Source organism: Prionailurus bengalensis, chromosome E2, assembly GCF_016509475.1.
Source record: "Prionailurus bengalensis isolate Pbe53 chromosome E2, Fcat_Pben_1.1_paternal_pri, whole genome shotgun sequence".
NCBI classification, from domain to species: Eukaryota; Metazoa; Chordata; class Mammalia; order Carnivora; family Felidae; genus Prionailurus; species Prionailurus bengalensis.
Genome location: NC_057352.1, coordinates 52797401 through 52819422, shown reverse-complemented (window position 1 = coordinate 52819422; position 22022 = coordinate 52797401). Strand labels below are relative to the sequence as shown.

Below are 22022 nucleotides of genomic sequence, written 5' to 3'. Positions count from 1 at the left end.
AGCCTTGGGGGGGACACTGGCCGGCACAAGGAAGGGGCCATGGGAACAAAACAGCAGATTCGGGGGCACCTGGGCAGCTCAGTCAGTTGAGCATCGGACTTGGGCTCAGGTCACCATCTCTCGGTTCCTGAGTTCGAGCCCCGTGTCGGGCTTGCTGCTGTCAGTGAGGAGCCTGCTTCAGGTCCTCTGTACCCCTCTCTCTATGCTCCTCCCCCGCTGTTGTGCTCTCTCTCATTCATAATCAAACAAACAAACAAACAAACAAACCTTTAAAAAAAAAAAACCCAAACATATCAGATTCTAACCCACCTATGGGATTCTGAGGAGACCACAACTACTCGGGCAGGAGCTGAGCGGCACAAGACATCTTGAAGGAGTTGGACAAGGTAGAAGTGTCCCAGGTGATTCACCTGGAAGGTGGTCTCCAGGCCGTCTTTGGTGAGGCTCCAGGGGAGAGCAAAAGCCCCCGCATTGCACACAAGCACATGAAGGGATCTGCAAAATAAAATATCACCGTTATGCGGACATAAACACTCTAAAACCAAGGATATCCCATGTGCTGACGGGAACAACCAATCTTTCGCTGTCTTCAAGATCCAGCAGCTGGAAAAGGGATCTCCTGCAATGTCCCATCCTAAGTCACTCTGCAGGGGAAGGGCTTGGACTGGGAGTGGGCTGCGGGGACCCAGGGGGCTTCCTGGGATGTAGGACTTTCAGAGCTGAAACCGGGACCATACTGGGCAAACTGGTCACCCAGGATGGATCTCAGAGTCTAAAATCTAATTTTATCTGTGCATCTTAGTTTAACCACGTCTTCGCTTCTTCACCTGTAACATCAAAACAGCCCTTAAGTAGATGTAAGAAATTAAAGAGAAAATCTGCTATATAAACAACAATACAGGAACCAGCATTTAATAGGTTCTAAGTAAGCACAGCAAGGGGGAAGTACTCTGTGTAAAACAGGCACACAGGGGTTCCTGGGTGGCTCAATCATATAAGCATCTGACTTTGGCTCGGGTCATGATCTCACGGTTCAGTTCCTGAGTTCAAGCCCCACATTACAGAGCCTGTTTAGGATCCTCTGTCTTCCTCTCTCTCTGACCCTCTCCCATTCATATTCTCTTTCTCTCTCTGTCTCTCTCTCTCTCTGTCAAAAATAAGCAGAAAAAAAAAAGAGAGAGAGGCATACAATGTTTGAATATATTCCTTTCAGAGGTCAAATTACATCTAGACAATAGAAATGAGTGAGCCGTGGGGATGGGTAAGTGGAGATCTATTATACTATTTTCTCCCATTGTGTTTATATTTAATTTGTTTCATAATAAAATTTAAAAAAAATAAAAGTAAGCCTTTCATCATATGAATCAAAATCCCAAATCCTCACAGAGAAGTGGTGCTGGTGGGAAATCATCCTAATATATTAATAAAAATTGTTAAAATGTCATTTATTCAAGGCTACCCACAGCGTCTGCAATTACAATATGAAAGCAAAATACAGAAATAAATGACATATAAAACTGGGAAATCATGTAATGAATTTGCATGGGATGCATATGATAGAATACTACACAGCCATTAAAATGATAGATCCTTCAACCCTGTAAAATATGCATGCTACAAAACAAAAGATGTAATATTGTATGATCACACAAACACACACACAAAATATTTATGAAGCACAGCCAAAAGTGTGAATAGTAGTTATCTCTAGGGGTGGGTGGAACCCAAAATGTCTTAAATTATCTTCTTTCTGAGTTTTAAGTTTGATGAAATATGAGCTACATATATTTTTCTTTCGCCTCTTGTGCTTGAGGGGTCGTATCTAAGAAAGCATTCCCTAATCCAACGTCACAAAGATACAGTTCTATCTTCACTCCTAAGAGTTCTAGCTTTGGCTCCTACATTTAGATCTATGATCCACTGGAAGCTTAACATGGATATACAGTGAAGGCAAGCAATAACTTCATTCTCTGGCAAGTGGGCATTCCAAGTGTAGCTTCGTATGTTAAAAAGACTACTCTTGCCTGCATTGAATCATCTCAGCACCCTTGAGGAAAATCAATTGACCACCTGTAAGAGTTTATTATGAGACTCTCTGTTATATTCTTTTATTATGTTACTACTACAGTCTTTATTACTAATGCTTTGTAGTAACAACAACATACATATATACGTAACATTTTATATATGTTATAAACATTTTACATATATATAGTTATATATATTTATATATATAAATATAGTTATTGTTGAGAGAGAAGGATAGTGCACCATTGAGCACCAGCTATGGAATCATGGGGGGACAGGGAGGGAGAACGAGAATATTAAGCAAGTTCCTCAGTCTGCCCAGAGCCAGAGCCACCTCAGGTCTTGATCTCAAGACCCTGAAGCCTAGACCTGAGCCAAAATCAAGAGTCAGATGCTTAACCAACTGAGCCACCCAGGTGCCCCTATGGAGTAAATTTTGAAAACTGGGAAATGAGGATCCTTCAACTTTGTTATTTTTCAAGCTTGGGTTGGCTAGTCTGGGGCCTTTGCATGCACATAAAAAGTTTAGAATCAGCTTTCAATTTCTGGCAAAATAGCCAACTGCAATTTTAGTAATGTTTACATTAAAATTACAGATCAATTTTGAGAATACTGTTCTCTTTACAATATTGAACGTCTTGATCTATGAACATGTGATGTCTTTATATGCATTTAGGTCTTTAATTTCCTTCTACAATACTTTATAGCTCTCAAAATAGAAATTTATCACATCTTTTGTTAAATGTATTCATAAGTATTTTATTCTTTCTAATGATATGGCAATTTGCATTGATTTCTTAATTTAATTTGGAAATTGTTAGTTACTAGTATATACAAATACAATTGATTTTTTCATATTGATTTTTTATCTTCTAATCTTGCGGAAATTATCAATTAGTTTTGTGAGTTCTTTTTAAATTATCTATTAGTTTTAATACTTTAATGTGGGTTTCTTAGTATTTTCTACACATAAGGTCATTTCACCCACAAATAAAGACAGTTTTACTCTTTCCTTTCCAATCAGAATGTCTCCCCCTACCCCAATTACTTTGGCTGGAATTTCCAGCACAAAATGGAATGTAACTGGTAAAATTTGATATCCGTGTTTTCTTTTCTGATCTTAAAGGTAAAGTATTCTTGGGAATGCAAGCTGGTACAGCCACTCTGGAAAACAGTATGGAGGTTCTTCAAAAAACTAAAAATAGAACTACACTACGACCCAGCAATTGCACTGTTAGACATTTACCCATGGGATACAGGTGAGCTGTTTCCAAGGGATACATGCACCCTATGTTTATAGCAGTACTATCAACAATAGCCAAAGTATGGAAAGAGCCCAAATGTCCACCGATGGGTGAATGGATAAAGAAAATGTGGTATATATATACAATGGAGTATTACTCGGCAATCAAAAACAATGAAATCTTGCCGTTTGCAACTACGTGAATGGAACTGGAGGGTATTAATGCTGAGTGAAATTAGTCAATCAGAGAAAGACAAAAATCACAGGACTTCACTCATATGAGGACTTTAAGAGACAAAACAGATGAACATAAGGGAAAGGAAACAAAAATAGTATAAAAATAGGGAGGGGGACAAAACAGAAGAGACTCATAAATATGGAGAAGAAACTGAGGGTTACTGGAGGGATTGTGGGAGCAGGGATGCGCTAAATGGTTAAGGGACACTAAGGAATCTACTCCTGAAATCACTGTTGCACTGTATGCTAACTAACTTGGATGTAAATTTTAAAAAACAAAAAATAAAATTAAAAAAAATAAAAAAATAAAAATAAAAAAAAATTTTAAATAAAAAATAAAATTTAAAAAAGGTCAATGTAAAGATTCTGAATTTCACTAGAGATTTTAATTTTGAAAAATAATAAAAAGAACTGTCTGGAATTGGAAAAAATGCAATATCTGAGATTAATATATTAATATATGTGTTTAAATATACTGGACACAGAACACTAAATAATTAAAATTAAACACAGACTCATAGAAAATACAAAAATGAAACATAGATACATGGAGAGAGAGAGAGAGAGACAGAGAAATAACAATGCAATAAAAAGAAAATCATAGACCAGAGCTTAAGAAGCATGTGGTAGATGTTTGTAGAAGAAAAGAGAAAATATCAATCCACAGATGCAATGAACACAGCAAAGCACAAACAGGATAAATACAAAGGCAACATCTTTTAAGCACATTACAGAATAAACGGCGAAAATCAAAAACAAGGGGCAAGAAATTGAAAAGGCCCTCCCTAGAGAAAACAAGACGCATTCGTTTCAATAAAGCAAAGAATAAGATTCGCAGATGACATTTCAATGGAAATGAGGAAAGACAAAAATAAATGTAATGATATTTTTAAATTGCTCAAAGACTGTAACTACCAACCTAGAATTGTATACCTACAGAATGTTCCCACCAAAAAGTAAGGATAAATAAAGACATTTTCAGATAAACCAATAAGAAGACGATTTGCTGCCAACACTTCTGAGTAAAACATAGAAACTAATTTCAAATAGTAATGGGTATGTAGAAGGTAATAAAGAACAATATAAACATTAAATTGATGTACACATGTAACTTGTCTGTACAACACAATTGTAATGTCTTTTAAAAATTAAACAATGCAACACTAAACCATCCTACACACCTAGAAAACTGACTGGAGGATTAACACAACAATCTGCACAACCTGAACCACAGAATTCAGCAGGTTCCCGGCACGGAGAACTGAACTTGGGGAGCTAGAAGCCACGAAAGGTAAGGAACCGTTTTTGCAGGCAGAGAGAGGATGGAGACTTGTGGGGGGAGAATACGGGAAAAGCACCCCACCCCAAAAGCAGCTGGAGAGAAAGTGGCAAATTGGAAACAGCCCCAGGGACTAAACTAAAAAGGGAGAAAGGAGAAAGGAGAGGGTTTAAATTCCATTAAGACTGTAAACAAGGTGAGCACAAAGGCTGTAACTCCGCAGCTCGATAGCTGGCGGTGCTCTGGTGGGAAGGGCAAATCCCCAGGAACAGAGTGGGGTCCAGGAGGTTCTCGGGCCACACAGGGAAAAGCAGTTCCACTGCTGGAAGGACATCCGGTAGAGACTGCTGAAGCCACCTGGTCCCAGCAGACCCCGGAAGGCGGCCACATTCACTGGTGCTGGGGCAAGATTGTTAAGAGTGAAGCCTGGTGCCAGATGTGTGTGGCGATTTTCCACAATCCCTGAGATGCTGCTGCTACACTGTCTCATGAACTTTTTTCTGGGGCGGGCTGGCACCTGGCCACGGTCTCGGGGCACCGGCAACAACAGGGTCCAGCAGGCGTTCCTGGGTGCAGCCGATATTCGGCAAATGCTCATTTGGCCATTGCTCGGTGAGACCCTCCCGCAGAGGGGCGAAAGGGGCCAAAGCCGCAGTCCTTCGGAAGTAAGGGACTGGGGAAAACAGCCACATCTGAGACAAAACGTGGGAGAGAGGTACTGCCTGGGGCCTGGTCGCGAAGAGTGAAGAAGCGGGGAGTGGACGAGGGCTGAAGACAGAGGACAGGGGCACGATTGCTTATCCGGGAGAACAGACTGGGTAGCTGGGTGGCGCCATTTACACCTCTCCTGCCCATGCACACTAATAAGCACTGCAACAATCCACCCCAGTAGGCTAGCAGCACCCTCTAGTGGAGAGCAGAGCTGTTACACTGAGCCCCGTCCAACTGGGCCAACTTAGCTCCTCAAGAACACAAGTCTCACCGCTGGCTTAATTTATGGACTATACAGAACTACAGAGAATGACTTCTAGGAGAAAACAAACCAATTTGAGTCCTACTTCAATCTGTTAGCAGGTTCATCTATTCAATTTTCTTTATTTTTTGTTTTTTCTTTTTCTCTTTCACAAGTCTTTTCTTTTACTTGAATGCAGAAAGAGAAAAATTCATTTTTATTTTCCACTTTTATTAAAAATATCTTTAATTTTTATTACTGTATTTTTACTTTTGTGTAAATTTTTTCAAATTCTACTTTACTCCCATCATTTTATTGTAGTCTACTTCAGTGTATTCACCTTTTCAAATTTTCGAACAGTTTCCATTTTTTCTTTTTTTCATTTTTTTCTTTTGTTTGTTTTCTTTTTCTTAAAAGCAGCAAGAAAAAAACTTCATTTTTACTTTCAATTTCTATTAAAAATATTCTTATTTAATTTTCGTTACTATGTGTTTTCCTTTTATGTAATTTTTTTCAAATTCTATTTTATTTCCATCATTTCATTTGAGTCTACTACAGTGTATTGACTTTTTCAAATTTTCAAATATCTTTTTTCTTTTATCTTTTTTCTCTTTTTCGTTTCTTTTCTTTTTTCTTAAATACAGAAAAAGAAAAAATTCATATTTATTTTTAATTTTGATTAAAAACATTTTTAATTTTTGTCCTACTATATTCTTTACTTTTGTGTATATTTCTTCAAATTCTATTTTACCCCCATCATCTCATTTTAGTCTACTTCAGTGTATTCATTTTTTCAAATTCTCAGTTTCCTTTTTTTTTCCTCCCACCCTTTTTTTTTCTCTAATCTGTCAAACGACTTTCAACACCCAGACCAAAACACACCTAGTATGTAGCTTCATCTATTTGATTTTTGGGGTGTGTGTGTGTGTGTGTGTGTGTATGTGTGTGTTTAATTTTTGATTTTAATACTTTTTTAATTTTAATATTTTACTTGCATTTTTCTACCTCATTAATAACTTTTCTCCATTCAAAATGACAAAACGAAGGAATTTATCCCAAAAGAAAGAGCACAAAGAAACGATAGACAGGGATTTAACCAACACAGATACAAGCAAGATGTCTGAACCAGAATTTAGAATCACGATAATAAGAATGCTAGCTGGAGTCAAAAATATATTAGCATCCCTTTCTGCAGAGATAAAAGAAATAAAAAATACCCAGAATGAAATTACAAATGCCAGAACTGAGCTGCAATTATGGATGGATGCAAGACGGAAGAGGCAGAACAGAGAATCGGTGATATAGAGGACAAACTTATAGAGAATAAAAAAGCAGGAAAAAAGAGGGAGATTAAGGCAAAAGAGAACGATTTAAGAAACAGAGAAATCAGTGACTCATTAAAAAGGAACAACATGAGAATCATAGGGGTCCCAGAAGAGGAAGAGAGAGAAATAGGGGTAGAAGGGTTATGTGAGCAAATCATAGCGGAAAACTTTCCTAACCTGGGGAAAGACACAGACATCAAAATCCAGAGAGCACAGAGGACTCCCATTAGATTCAACAAAAACCGACCATCAACAAGGCATATCATAGTCAAATTCACAAAATACTCAGGCAAGGAGAGAATCATGAAAGCAGCAAGGGAAAAAAGTCCCTAACATACAAGGGAAGACAGATCAGGTTTGCAGCAGACCTATCCACAGAAACTTGGCAGGCCAGAAAGGAGTGGCTGGATATATTCAGTGTGCTGAATCAGAAAAATATGCAGCTAAGAATTCTTTACCCAGCAAGGCTGTCATTCAAAATAGGAGAGATAAAAAGCTTCCTAGACAAACAAAAATTAAAGAATTTTGTGACCACTAAACCAGCCCTGCAAGAAATTTTAAGGGGGACTTTCTGAGGGGAGAAAAGATGAAAATATATATATAAATAAATAAATACCAAAAGCAACAACAGATTAGAAAGGACCAGAGAACATCACCAGAAAGTCCAATTCTACAAGCATCATAATGGCAATAAATTCAGATCTTTCAGTACTCACTCTAAACATCAATGGACTCAATGCTCCAATCAAAAGATACAGGGTAACAGAATGGGTAAGAAAACAAGATCCATCTATATGCTGTTTACAAGAGACCCACTTTAGACCAAAAGACACCTTCATATTGAAAATAAGGGGATGGAGAACCATCTATCATGCTAATGGTCAACAAAAGAAAGCCGGAATAGCCATACTTATATCAGACAATCTAGACTTTAAAATAAAGACTGTATCAAGAGATGCAGAAGGGCATTGTATCATAATCAATGGGTCTATCCACCAAGAAGACCTAACAATTGCAAACATTTATGCACCAAATTTGATGGCACCCAAATGTAGGAATCTATTAATCACAAACATCAAGAAACTCATCAACAGTAATACCATAATAGTAGGAGACTTCAACACCCCACTCACAGCAATGGACAGATCATCTAATCAGAAAATTAACAAGGAAACAATAGCTTTGAATGACACACTGGACCAGATGGACTTAACAGATATATTCAGAACATTTCACCATAAAGCAGCAGAATACACATTCTTCCCCAGTGCACATGGAACGTTCTCCAGAATAGACCGTATACTGAGACACAAATCAGCCCTATGTAAGTACAAAAAGATCAAGATCATACCTTGCATATTTTCAGACCACAATACTATGAAACTGGAAATGAACCACAAGTAAAAAAATTTGGAAAAGTAATAAATACTTGGAGACTGAAGAACATCCTACTATAGAATGAATGGGCTAACCAAGCAGTTAAAGAGGAAATTAAAAAGTATATGGAAGTCAATGAAAATGATAACACCACAACCCAAAACCTCTGGGACACAGCAAAGGCAGTCATTAGAGGAAAGTACACAGCAATCCAGGCCTTCCTAAAGAAAGAAGAAGGATCTCAGATACACAACCTAACCTTACGCCTTAAGGAGCTGGAAAAAGAACAGCAAATAAAACCCAAAACCAGCAGAAGGTAGGAAACAATAAAGACTAAAGCAGAAATTAATGCTATCAAACAACAACAACAACAACAACAAAACAACAACAACAAAACAAACAGTAGAACAGATCAATGAAACCAGAAGCTGGTTCTTTGAAAAAATTAACAAAATTGATAAACCGCTAGACAGTTTGATCAAGAAGAAAAAGGAAAGGACCCAAATAAATAAAATCAAGAATGAAAGAGGAGAGATCACAACCAACACAACAGAAATAAAAACAATAATAAGAGAATATTATGAGCAATTATATGCCAATAAAATGGGTAACCTGGAAGAAACCGACAAATTCCTAGAAATATATACACTACCAAAACTGGAACAGGAAGAAATAGAAAATATGAACAGACCCATAACCAGTCAGGAAATCGAATTAGTAATAAAAAATCTGCCAAAAAAACAAGAGTCCAGGGCCAGAAGGCTTTCCAAGGGAATTCTACCAAACATTTAAGGAAGAGTTAACACCTATTCTCTTGAAACTGTTCCAAAAAATAGAAATGGAAGGAAAACTTCCAAACTCTTTCTACGAAGCCAGCATTAGCTTGATTCCAAAACCAGACAGAGACCCCACTAAAAAGGAGAACTAGAGACCAATTTCCCTGATGAACATGGATGCAAAAATCCTCAACAAGATATTAGCCAACTGGATCCAACAATATGTTGAAAAAATTATTCACCACAAGCAGGTGGGATTTATGCCTGGGATGCAGGGCTGGTTCAATATCCGCAAAACAATTACCGTGATTCATCACATCAATAAAAGAAAGGACAAGAACCATATGATCCTCTCAATAGATGCAGAGAAAGCATTTGACAAAATACAGCATCCTTTCTTGATAAAAACCCTCAAAAAGTAGGGATACAAAGAGCATACCTTGAGATCATAAAAGCCATACATGAAACACCCAACGCTAATATCCTCCTCAATGGAGAAAACCTGAGAGATTTCCCCTAAGGTCAGGAACAAGACAGGGATGTCCACTCTCGCCACTGTTACTCAACATAGTATTGGAAGTCTTAGCCTCTACAATCAGACAACACAAAGAAATAAAAGGCATCCAAATCGGCCAACAGAAGATCAAACATTCACTCTTCTCAGATGACATGATACTCTACATGGAAAACCCAAAAGATTCCACCAAAAACTTGTAGAATTGATTCATGAATTCAGCAAAGTTGCAGCATATAAAATCAATGCACACAAATTGGTTGCATTCCTATACACCAACAATGAAGCAACAGAAAGAGAAATCAAGGAATCGATCCCATTTACAGTTGCACGAAAAAACCATAAAATACCTAGGAATAAATGTAACCAAAGAGGTGAAAAATCTATACATTGAAAACTATAGAAAGCTTATGGAAAAAATTGAAGAAGACACACAAAAAAAAAAAAAATGGAAAAAGATTCCATGCTCCTGGATAGGAAGAACAAATATTGTTAAAATGTCAATACTACCCTAAGCAATCTAAATACTCAATGCGATCCCTATCAAAGTAACACGAGCATTCTTTACAGAACTAGGACAAATAATCCTAAAACTTGCATGAAACCAGAAAAGACCACAAATAGCCAAAGTGATCTTGAAAAAGAAAACCAAAGCAGGAAGCACCACAATCCCAGACTTGAGCCTCTACTACAAAGCAGTAATTATCAAGCCAAAATGGTACTGGCACAAGAAGAGACACTCAGATCAATGGAACACAACAGAGAACCCAGAAAGGGACCCACGAACACATGGCCAACTAATCTTTAACAAAGTAGGAAAGAATATCCGATGGAATAAAGACAGTCTCTTCAGCAAGTGGTGCTGGCAAAACTGGACAGCGACATGCAGAAGAATGAACCTGGACCACTTTCTTACATCACACACAAAGATAAACTCAAAATGGATGAAAGACCTCAATGTAAGACAGGAAGCCATCAAAATCCTTGAGGAGAAAGCAGCCAAAAAACCTCTTTGATCTTGCCCTCAGCAACTTCTTACTCAACACATCTCTGGAGGCAAGGGAAACGAAAGCAAAAATGAACTACTGGGACCTCATCAAAATAAAAAGATTCTGCACAGTGAAGGAAACAATCAGCAAAACTAAAAGGCAACCAACAGAATGGGAGGAGATATTTGCAAATGACGTATCAGATAAAGGGTTAGTATCCAAAATCTACAACTTATCAAACTCAACACCCAAAACAAATAATCCAGTGAAGAAATGGGCAAAAGACATGAATAGACACTTCTCCAAGGAAGACATCCAGATGGCCAACCGACACATGACAAAATGCTCAACATTACTCATCATCAGGGAAATACAAATCAAAACCACAATGAGATACCACCTTACACCTGTCAGAATGGCTAACATTTACAACTCAGGCAACAAAAGATGTTGGCAAGGATGGGGAGAGAGAGGATCCCTTTTGTATTGTTGGTGGCAATGCAAGCTGGTGCAGCCACTCTGGAAAACAGTATGGAGGTTCCTCAAAAAACTAAAAACAGAACTACCCTCCGACCCAGCAATTGCACTACAAGGCATTTATCCACGGGATGCAGGTGTGCTGTTTCAAAGGGACACATGCACCCCCATGTTTATAGCAGTACTATCAACAATAGCCAAAGTATGGAAAGAGCCCAAATGTCCATCAATGGATGAATGGATAAAGAAAATGTGGTGTATATATATCCAATGGAGTATTACTCAGCAATCAAAAACAATGAAATCTTGCCATTTACAACTATGTGGATGGAACTGGAGGGTATTATGCTAAGTGAAATTAGTCAGAGAAAGACAAAAATCGTATGACTTCACTCATATGAGGACTTTGAGAGACAAAACAGATGAACATAAGGGAAGGGAAACAAAAATATTATAAAAACAAGAGGGGGACAAAACAGAAGAGACTCATAAATATGGAGAACAAACTGAGGGTTCCTGGAGGGGTGGTGGGAGGGGAATGTGCTAAATGGATAAGGGACACTAAGGAATCTACTCCTGAAATCACTCTTGCATTATATGCTAATTTGGATGTAAATTTAAAAAAAATTAAAAATTAAAAAATAAAAGAAAATTAAACGATGCAAATAAAATTATAATGGATGATAAAAAAAAAGATAAAGTATCCAATCTTATAGCATTAAGTAGAAGGTTAGGTGTGGATATTTTTTGTAGATGCCTGTATCAGGTTGAGGTAATGCCCTTGTAATCCAAGTCTGTTGAGTGTTTTGGTCCAGAAACGGTGTTAGAATTTTCCAAATGCTCCTTTTGTGTCTATTGGCATATCTTTTATTTCACTGATATGATGTACTACACTGACTTTCAGATGTTAAACAAACCTAGAACTCCTTGGATAAATCACGCCTCACCATGGTATATAATCCATCTTCTATATTGCTGCATTTTGTTTGTTAATATTTTGTTGAATATTTTTACAACCATATTCCTACGTGATTACTGGTCTATAATCTTCTTGTGATACCTTTATCTGGTTTTCAAATCAGAGTAATAATGGCCTTATACAGTGAGTTGAGAAGTTTTTCTTCTTATCCTATTTTTTGGAAGAGTTTGCAAAGAATTGATATTAGTTCATTACTTATTCATAATATTAATGATATTGTTAATGATGTCAATGGTAATAATTTCATTAAGAATTGATAATAAATGCTTGGAAGAAAGAATGAATTTATCACTAAAGAAAAAAACAATTAACTCACTGTTTCTTAAAAGGTATTTACACACCGGTGCCCGGATAACTCAGCCAGTTGAGCATTCAGCTCTTGGTTTCAGATCAGGTCATGATCTCATGGTTCAGTTCATGAGTTTGAGCCCCACACTGGGCTCCACACTGACAATGCAGAGCCTGCTTGGGATTCTCTCTCTGTCCCTCTCTCCCTGCCTCTTCCCCACTCACATGCACAAACACTCTCTCTCTCTCTCTCTCTCTCTCTCTCTCAAAATAAATAAACCTTAAAAACAAAGTATTTATGTAAATCTCACTGCCACTAGGCAATCTAAGTCTGGTTGAGAAACTGTCATATACGTTCTGTTGCCTGATATATTTCCAACCCACATCACCTACCTAAGACCTAAAAGTGGTGATATGGCTGGGGTCAGCTGTATTTGGGTGGGATCACATGTTTTCCACATATGGAACCCACCACAGTTATCAATGTACAACTCCCCCAACAGTCCCATTAGTCTTAAGGGGTGGAAAGAAAATGCTTTGAGGCATCTGGTCTACCTACAACATTCATCAGAGCCTATTTCAAATCAAAACAGAATCTACTCATTTGTAACCAGAAGAACCCATATGTTGTAATAAGGCAAGACTGTAGGAAAAAACTTTATGAGAGAGAAAAGGGAAAATGGGCCAAGTGAACATATGACTTATATGTGAATGCCTTTCCATTTTCATCTCAAATATTTGGTTCACTTTTTCAGAGTTGCTGATACTTTATTTTTCTTTTTTCTTTTTGAGTGCTGAGTGTGGGTTGAGCACTTACTGATAGTTTGTGCACATAAGAACTTTAGATGACAGGAATTATTATCACTGATAGTAATTGAAATGATTGTCGTCATTTCACAAACAGGAAAACAGGGATTAGAAACAACTATCCTACGGTCAAAATAAGAGTCAGAAACAGCTAAAACAATAAAGAAACAAATATATGAATAAGAACAAAACAAAACAAAATCAAAAGATCGCCTGACTTCAGAGCTAATGCACAATACCTTCTTTCTTAGATAAGCTTCCTTAAATGGACACAGAGAAATTCTAGCCCAGCCATGTTATTATACTTCCCTGACTTGTGGTCGGTTAATTAATTAACCTCTGTAAACCCGTTTCCTCTGCCTGCAAACTTAGAACAGCAGCATACCTTCCTCCCAAGGTTCTGATGAGCAAAATCCCAGTATCGTGTAAGGTACATGCCAGGTTAAACCATTATTACACCCCTTGCCTCTATACCCTTCCCTTCTATCCACCGGAGAAAATATAATTCTTCAAAGGTGATTTTTGTAGCATTTCCATGTCTTTAAGATAGGCCTGGGCATTCGGAATTTTGACACCATACCTCTTGATAACTACAAGGCCCCCTCTAGGTAACTTTACCCTCGCCTGCACATTTTCTCAAGGAAATGCAAAACACATCAAGAAACCTGCTACCAAAGACCTCCGCCTGGAGGCGTGAATACACAGAGGACATGGGAAATCCTCTCCTCTTTTACCAAATTTTAATGCTCTTCATTAATGTTAATTGCACAACACCAGAGGCGAAATATGTACCCTGTACCTAAAACTTGTCACCTCCATTAATTAAAAACCGGCTTATGGAATATGGAACTATAAAGCGCTAGACTTTTCTTAATTGTAAAGACACTTAATTGGCTTGTACAAAAGGAAAAGAATTTCTTTTGCCTCACTTTAATGAGGTTTTTATTATTCAAATGGCACATTTTGCTCAGTTTTGACTAAAAGCCATTGCAATTCAAAAGGCTCTGAGATGATGAATATTTACAGAATATCAAAAGGAAAGTTCAAACTATAAAGATAGAATGGAAACAAAAATAGGATCATTCCAATTCCAAAGCTGATGCTGTTAGTCAGCACTCTGGGACTGATTCTTTTTTCTTCTTTGGTGGATTCCGGTCTGTGAGGGGTGAGTGAGGACAGGAGAGGTCTTCAGGGTACTGAATGGAAGATTCCAATGAAAGGGGTGTGCTTCCTCTCTGTGGCTCTAATCTACCCACAGAGAAGAGCCTGTCCCTCTCTGTGGAGGGGACCCTGGCATTCTCTGTGCCTGCTGGGAATGCTGACAAAACAGCACTCCCATCCATTAGGACTAACGTCTTCATTTGGGCCAGAAAATGACTGTTCAATGGTAAGGAGAGTGGCATTCCAATTATTTACGGGTGGGTATGCTGTGTGTCATCAGTGGAAGCAACGACAGGCCAAGGTTTCTAGCCAGAGTAGCCTTAAGTGATACTTCATACTGGAAAGAGGGGGTCCCAGGGCAAAGGCTGTCACTAACTGGCTTTCAGATAGCTGATCTCTAAGTTTTCCTCTCATACCCCTCTTATTTTTTTTTTTTTCTAATTTTGGTATTACTGACCTATCACATTGGTTTCAGGTGTACAACCTTTCAAGCGTCCCATCCATTGAGTATACCCTCTGTTCCTGGCCTTTTCAATCATTCCATCTCCACAGGCTCATTCTTGCTGCCTTTCAGGCTAATCAGACTTTTCTGACCATCAGTAAAGGGAAAATGGGGAAAAGAGGAAAGAAAGTGGAGAGAAGAAAAAGGAAGAAAGGAGGAAAGACAGGAGGGAGAAGGCTGGAATGAGGAAATTGTCTACTTGACACTGGGGCTCTTTCAAGTCGCTCTAGCTTCTCTCTCCCCATTTATGGGCTCTAGTTTTAAAATATTTATCTCCACTCATCATCTCTTTTCCTTGCCCCAAACCCACTTCTTATCACCAAACCGACTGAATGCTTTCCCATCACTGTCCAGAACCTCTCAAGGCTGCCTGAAGAGTAATGGCTTTCCAATCAAGAAACCCAACAACTTCCCCTCTGTTGAAATGGACCTCCTCCGGATGCCACCACTGCCCCATCTTCTGCCTCTTCCAGCCAGGGACTCCTAACGACGTGTCTATACAGATGAACTTCACACCCACAGCTCCAGCACCCATATTCCTCCTAGATTCCAGAATCCCATTCCTACCCACCCCAAATCTAAACTCTTCATCATCTCTCCTCAGTTCTTCCCCCCTTCCGATGTCCTTGTTTCTACAGTGGATCATACCCTCTAACTGGTCACCCGATGAGTAACACTTAGAAAACCCTTAGTCTCTAAGACTAGTCAACACCAACATCTCTAGACTCTTCAGACTATTAATATTTTGCCAATTCCCTACATTTCCAATGGAGGAAGCATCAAGATGTTCTGTCTAGATCTCAGTTATGGGTCCAGTGTATCCATTTTCCACTGCTGAGAGCAGGGACTTCTCTAGAGAATTGTCCTTGACCGATGGGCACCATCACATCTGTAAACTCACGTCCCAGACCCAGATGCTCTGCTAACAAAAGAAACTAATTCTAGTGTGAGTCCTTCTCCAGGAACCTGTGGGATCAGGCTGAACCTAGACTCCAGTTGAACATAATCTGTTTCCCTCCCTGCCTTCTTCTAAGAACACTCCCCCAATGAGTCACCTGAACAAACATGCCCAACCCAGGCTTGATTTCTAGGGAAGTCGAGCTAAGACGATCACTGTCTTCAGCTCTGGCCACTGTAATAGCCCATATGAGGTCTTCCCACCTCTACCTTCTCCCTTATTTGACCTATCGTGAATAGTGGGGTCAAGTTAAACACATTCACAGAGTCGAATAGAAAAATTGATGGAGACATTAAAAACTTTATAAAACTAGATTACAAATAACCAGTACAAGATTTAACATGCTAAAATCCTCTTGTAGGGGGGCCTGGGTGGCTCAGTCGGTTCAGCGGCCGACTTCGGCTCAGGTCATGATCTCACAGTTCGTGGGTTCGAGCCCCGCATCAGGGTGTGTGCTGACTGCTTGCTCAGAGCCTGGAGCCTGCTTCGGATTCTGTGTCTCCTTCTCTCTCTGCCCCTCCCCCGCTCATGTTTTGTCTCACTCTGTTTCTCAAAAATAAATAAATGTAAAAAAAATTTTTTTAATCCTCTCATAGCAATCATTAAAATATTTCCAGCCAATTGAATCAGCAGATTTATAATATTATTTTACTGTTAATAATGTTATAAAAGCTGATAAGAATATATATTCCTGCACCTTGGATAGGTGTTGTTTGAAGCCAATACATTTGTGGTAATTTATTATAACAGCAACAGAAAACTAATAGAGTAAGGTGAAAAATGTTTGCTGTTTTAAGTCACTAAGTTTTGGGAGTAATTTAACAGCAACAGATAACCAATAGATGCGTCAAGCTATGTGAAAGAAACCAAACTCAAAAAGCTGCATACGGAATACTTGCATTTATATAACATTCTGGAAAAGGCAAAACTCCAGGGACAGAAAAAAAATCAATGGTTGCCAGGGGCTCGGGGTAGAGGTGGGAATTATTCCAAAGAGGCACAGGGGAAATTTGAGGGGAAAGGAAACTGCTCTCTGTCTTGACAGTGGTGACTCCATGACTGTGTGTTTGTCAGAACTCATGGAACCATATTATTAAAAGGGTAAATTTTACTGTATGTAAAATACAACTTACAAACATATATACAACTTAAAAATACATAGAAACTTAAAAACATATGTAAAATACAACTTAAAAAGATATATAGGACTTAAAAAAATTTTTTTAATGTTTATTTATTTTTGAGACAGAGACAGAGCATGAACAAAGGAGGGGCAGAGAGAGAGGGAGACACAGAATCTGAAACAGGCTCCAGGCTCTGAGCTGTCAGCACAGAGCCCGACGAGGGGCTTGAACTCATGGACCATGAGATCATGACCTGAGCCAAAGTCGGATGCCCAACCGATTGAGCCACCCAGGCACCCCTACAGAACTTTAAAAAACAGAGAAACAAAATAGGGCCCTGTGTGCTTCTAATGGCCCCAATCACACCCTGGGGATGAGCGACTTGTGTATTTGTGTGCTAACTGCACCTGGTGGGGGGCCACACCAATTGGGCCTCATTCATCTCCGAGTCTCTGGACCAACCTGAAGAGTACCTTGTACCTGACAGGTGATTAAAACAAAACTGTTAAATCTGACTGAGGTCAAGTAAAATACGTATGGACTATTTACGATGTGCTTTGCCCTGGGTTCCAGGAGACAAATGAGGAGAAAAAATGTTAAAATCTACTTGCAGAGAGAACAGGTCAATGTAACAGTGTAGAGAGTACAGAATACTTGGCCCATGTCTACAACACCCATGCTGAGGGTCCCATGTTCTTTCAAGAGCCAGCTAAAACCCCAAATCCCCCGTGGAACCTTCCTGAACTGCCCTACCCATAAGAATAGCTCCTCTACGTGGCCCCTAGTGGTGGGTCAGTAGAGCATCCAACTCTTGATTTTCGCTGAGGTCACAATCTCACAGTTCATGGGATAGAGCTCTGCATTGACAGCATGAAGCGTGCTTAGTATTCTCTCTCTCTCTCTCTCTCTCTCTCTCTCTCTCCCTCCCTCCCTCCCTCCGCTCCTCCCCCACTCAAGTTCAGTCTCTCTCTCGAAAGTAAATGAACATAAAAACAAAACACAACAAAAAGAATGGCTCCTCCTCTGAATTTGTAAAGCATTTAGTATCTGTGTAATTCCATAGGCAACTGTCGAACCTCCTCTTGGTGAAAGCTTCCCAGAGGTTCTGACCAATCACAGAAATCCTTTCTTATGAAATTTTACATTCTACTTATAAACGTTGTAACAGCAGGGCTGCAATTCCATTGTTTTGTTCATCCTCTAATACTGGGCATAAGATGTTGGTCAGAGACAAAGTTCAAGAAGTGCCTGTTTATCTGAACACAGAGACCTAGTAAAGATGAACTGAGAGAGAGACCTATACATGTTCCTTGACAAGGACATTCACACGATGTCAGTCTAAAGAAACACTGTTGGTGGTCAATAAAGAATGTCAATATTCTTTTTTAATAATCATAGCAACCCACAAGGTAGACAGCATCATTACCATTTAACAGAGTGAAAAACTAAGATTCCAAAGGTCTCTTGTCAAGTAGTTGAAGAAGCCAGACTTGAAATCTAGGACTGTCACCAAAACTTTTTCTTAGCCATGAAAACACACGGGCTTTACAACAAGGGAGTAGGAAGGCTTGCTGTATGGGGCCAGCGGGTTGAACATAGATAGTGGGCTATGCGAATGGCACCCCCAGACTTGTTCAGTGCACACCCTGCACAACTACAAACAATAATGCTCTGATGTGACATTAAGAAACTGAACTTGAGGGGCGCTTGGGTGGCTCAGTCGGTTGAGCATCTGACTTCACTCGGGTCATGATCTCAGGGTTCGTGAGTTTGGGCCCGGCATCGGGTGCTGTGCTGACAGCTCAGAGCCTGAAGCCTGCTTCGGATCCTGTGTCTCCCTCTCTCTCTGCCCTTGCCCTGTTCACACTCTGTCTCTGTCTCTCAAAAGGTGAATACACATTAAAAAATAAATAAATATATATACACATACACACACACACACACACACACACACATATATATATGTATATATATATAAATTAAACTCGAATAAAATGCCAGTATTTCAGCCTATCTCCAAACTGACTCTCACCCATGGCGATGGTAGGTGTGGACATTTCTGGACAATAGAGAAACTAGTGACGTTTTTATCACATGACTTTCCAATCCTTGCTCACACAGTGACACAGAGTGCTTTCCCGCTTCACTTTACGGGTCCACTTAGATGGAACTAATGGGGTCCCTCACTCGGTCCCAAATGCCCATTGTACACATCACAACCCACCCAGTCTCCCAAGTGCTACTCAGAAGACACTTCCTTGGAGAATTCCTTGCTCCTCATCTGGATGATAGCACTGTCTCCCTCTTCTGAATTTCCTAAACACTTTCCCTCAATCTTTTCCAAGGTTGCCAACAGTGTGATTGACGGAAAGACAGGTATAACCAATGGACACAAGTTCCTTCGACCTACGACCACTAGATAAATGCATGGGACAGGAGACCCATCTGTTTCCCAAGATCCCTGACCTACAAGTCCCCTCCTACTGACACCGACCCCTCGAGGCCCAACATCCTGTCTGCGTTCTCCACAAACATCCATTGCCATTCTCAACCCTGCCAACCATTCTGAATGCTCTTCAGTAACTAACAACAACCCAACCCGAGCACATCTTGAGTGTTCATTGGAAATAGAAGATCAGCTTCTGAGGTATAGCGTCTCCCAGGAGGCTTGGCCTTCAATTCTGCCTGGGCTGTATCCATTCCTCCACGACTTCACCTTTGTGCCACGATCTGTTATCTTTGCCAGCAGACTACAATCTGTGTCCATAGGGAAGAAGTCTTTGCTTGCCCAGCCTTTGTTTGCATGCAGTAAGGAGTAAGCCTTTGGTATAGAATGAATGAATGAATGAATGAATGAATGAAAGAATGAACGAGTCAATGAATACACTGAATCAATGCTATTTTCCCAAATCCTCAAACATTTGGTTTATAAAGCATACTCCATAGCCATGTTTTACACTATACTGTTACCTAGAATATGGCAAGAGAAGGAGGGGAAAAGTGCACTTGGTCCTAGCTGATCCATGAAGACAGAGTTATTTATGCTTTGAGGGTAAGACCAGCCCATCATGAGTCAAACGACCAAAGAACCAGACACACGATGTCAAACGTGAAGACTGAGAAGGTGCTTTGAAAGAGTCTATGATCAGCAGTAGCAACCATCACAGGGTTGAGTTCCAGTGAAGATTTGTAAACTGAATCATAACATGCTCCAAAAAACGAGACAGACCTTTACAGCCTAAATAAACACCCTGCGGAATATTAACACAATTGTGGCTTTTGGGGATTCCATCTCAGACACGGCAAAAGAATGAGCTCAGTGTAATGTTATGTAAAGGGAAATACTTTTCAATTCCTCCTTGAAACAGAATGCCACGCCATCTGGGGCGTTTCTCAAGCGAGCTGTGGGGAATTCGTACTATTTGGAAAGAGTCTGAAATTCAATAGAAAAAAGGGCCTAAGGACCCAAAGTCCCCAATGCAACTGTTTCTCAGACTTACTAAGTGTTAGGTTTTCTTTTTCTTCCAGAAGAGGAAGAGGAAAAAATTACTGTAGAATTCCAAGGTGGATCTCTGCTCAAAGAGCTAGGGCTGCTTGATTTTGAATTCATGGGTGGCAGCATACAACAGAACACAGCAGTTCTCTTGAGCCGCTACCTCAAGCCCAGGGAAGGTTCTCAACACTCCAGCAATCCACCAAGACCATAACTGTCCGAGAGGCTCTCGCACAGCGTGCGTGCCAACGGCAAAAGTCAAGAGGATTTTAGGTGCCATACCAACAAACTTTTACAAAAATGCTTACTTATGGTAACATACTGGAAAAAATATATAATCAGCTGCTCAAACTCACAACAATAATAATGATAAAAGAGAGAGGAGAGGGGCGCCTGGGCGGCTCAGTCGGTTAAGTGTCCAACTGCAGCTCAGGTCATGATTTTGTGGTCCATAGGTTCAAGCCCCGCATCAGGCTCTGTGCTGACGGCTCAGAGCCTGGAGCCTGTTTCGGATTCTGTGTCTCCCTCTCTCTCTGCCCCTCCCCCACTCATGCTCGGTCTCTCTCCATCTCTCAAAAATGAATAAACGATAAAAGACATTTTTTTAAAAAGGGAATGAGAATACCCACCTTGTTTGCTAGTTATGAAAATTCGAGAGAAATGTAAAATACCTCACATCAGCCGTTAAAGGGATGGTATCTAAAACATGCTATTTTTTTCTCGTCTGCCTATTTGCTAGACCTTGACTACACTTTGGGGACATGCTAGCTATCAATAATTCAGAGATATAAAATATGTATATAATGGTCTCCCATATTTACAAAATACCTATACGTGGTTTCCCACATTCTTACCCGATATCTCTGGCAGGGAAGATCCTCAATAAATATGCAAGGAAATCAGGCAAGTGGAACAAGAGAAATATGAACACATAAAATCAACATCAGTTTAGATGGTCAGTGACGGCCTCGCTGCGCTTCTAAATTTTAAAGGACCCGCATGTTTTAAGAATTTAAGGACACCATCAAGCATTAAAGTAATAATTAACCCAGAGTGGATTCTGCTGTTAAGATAACCCAGCTACACTTTTTTTTTTTCCTAAGTTAGAATAAAGAAAATAATCCAAACCAATCAGCAGGAATAGAGCCGAGCACTGGCTGCATCCCTGGAGACCACCAGGAATTTTTCATTTCATGCACCATTTACAACTTCTTAGAGTGAATTCCAGAACATCAGTACATACACTTAACGGAAAATAGAAACACGCTTGTTTTTGTGATTTCCTTAAATTTTTGCCTCGTGTTGATTACCTTGATTCTATTTTCCCATCCTATCATATACAGGCCCAGCAGCAAAATCTCAACCTCGCTAAATGGCGCAAGGTCTGCCACAGGAAAATACCTACACCCTCTTCCAAGAGGGCTTTCCGGAAAATATGTGTCAATTTGGTAATTATGCCACGAAGAGCCCTTAATCCAGCTGACACGATATCTCAAATGCGGGTGTGATGCTT

The 22022-nt window shown here is 39.6% G+C and overlaps 1 protein-coding gene across 1 annotated transcript in view; it reads right to left on the bottom strand.

Moving 5' to 3' along the window:
* WWOX (WW domain containing oxidoreductase) overlaps positions 1-22022 on the bottom strand; it is a 979553-nt gene that overhangs the window by 685078 nt on the left and 272453 nt on the right. The window contains exon 7 of the mRNA XM_043599730.1: positions 310-495. Coding sequence (XP_043455665.1) covers positions 310-495 — 186 coding nt within the window. The remainder of the gene's footprint in view (positions 1-309; positions 496-22022) is intronic.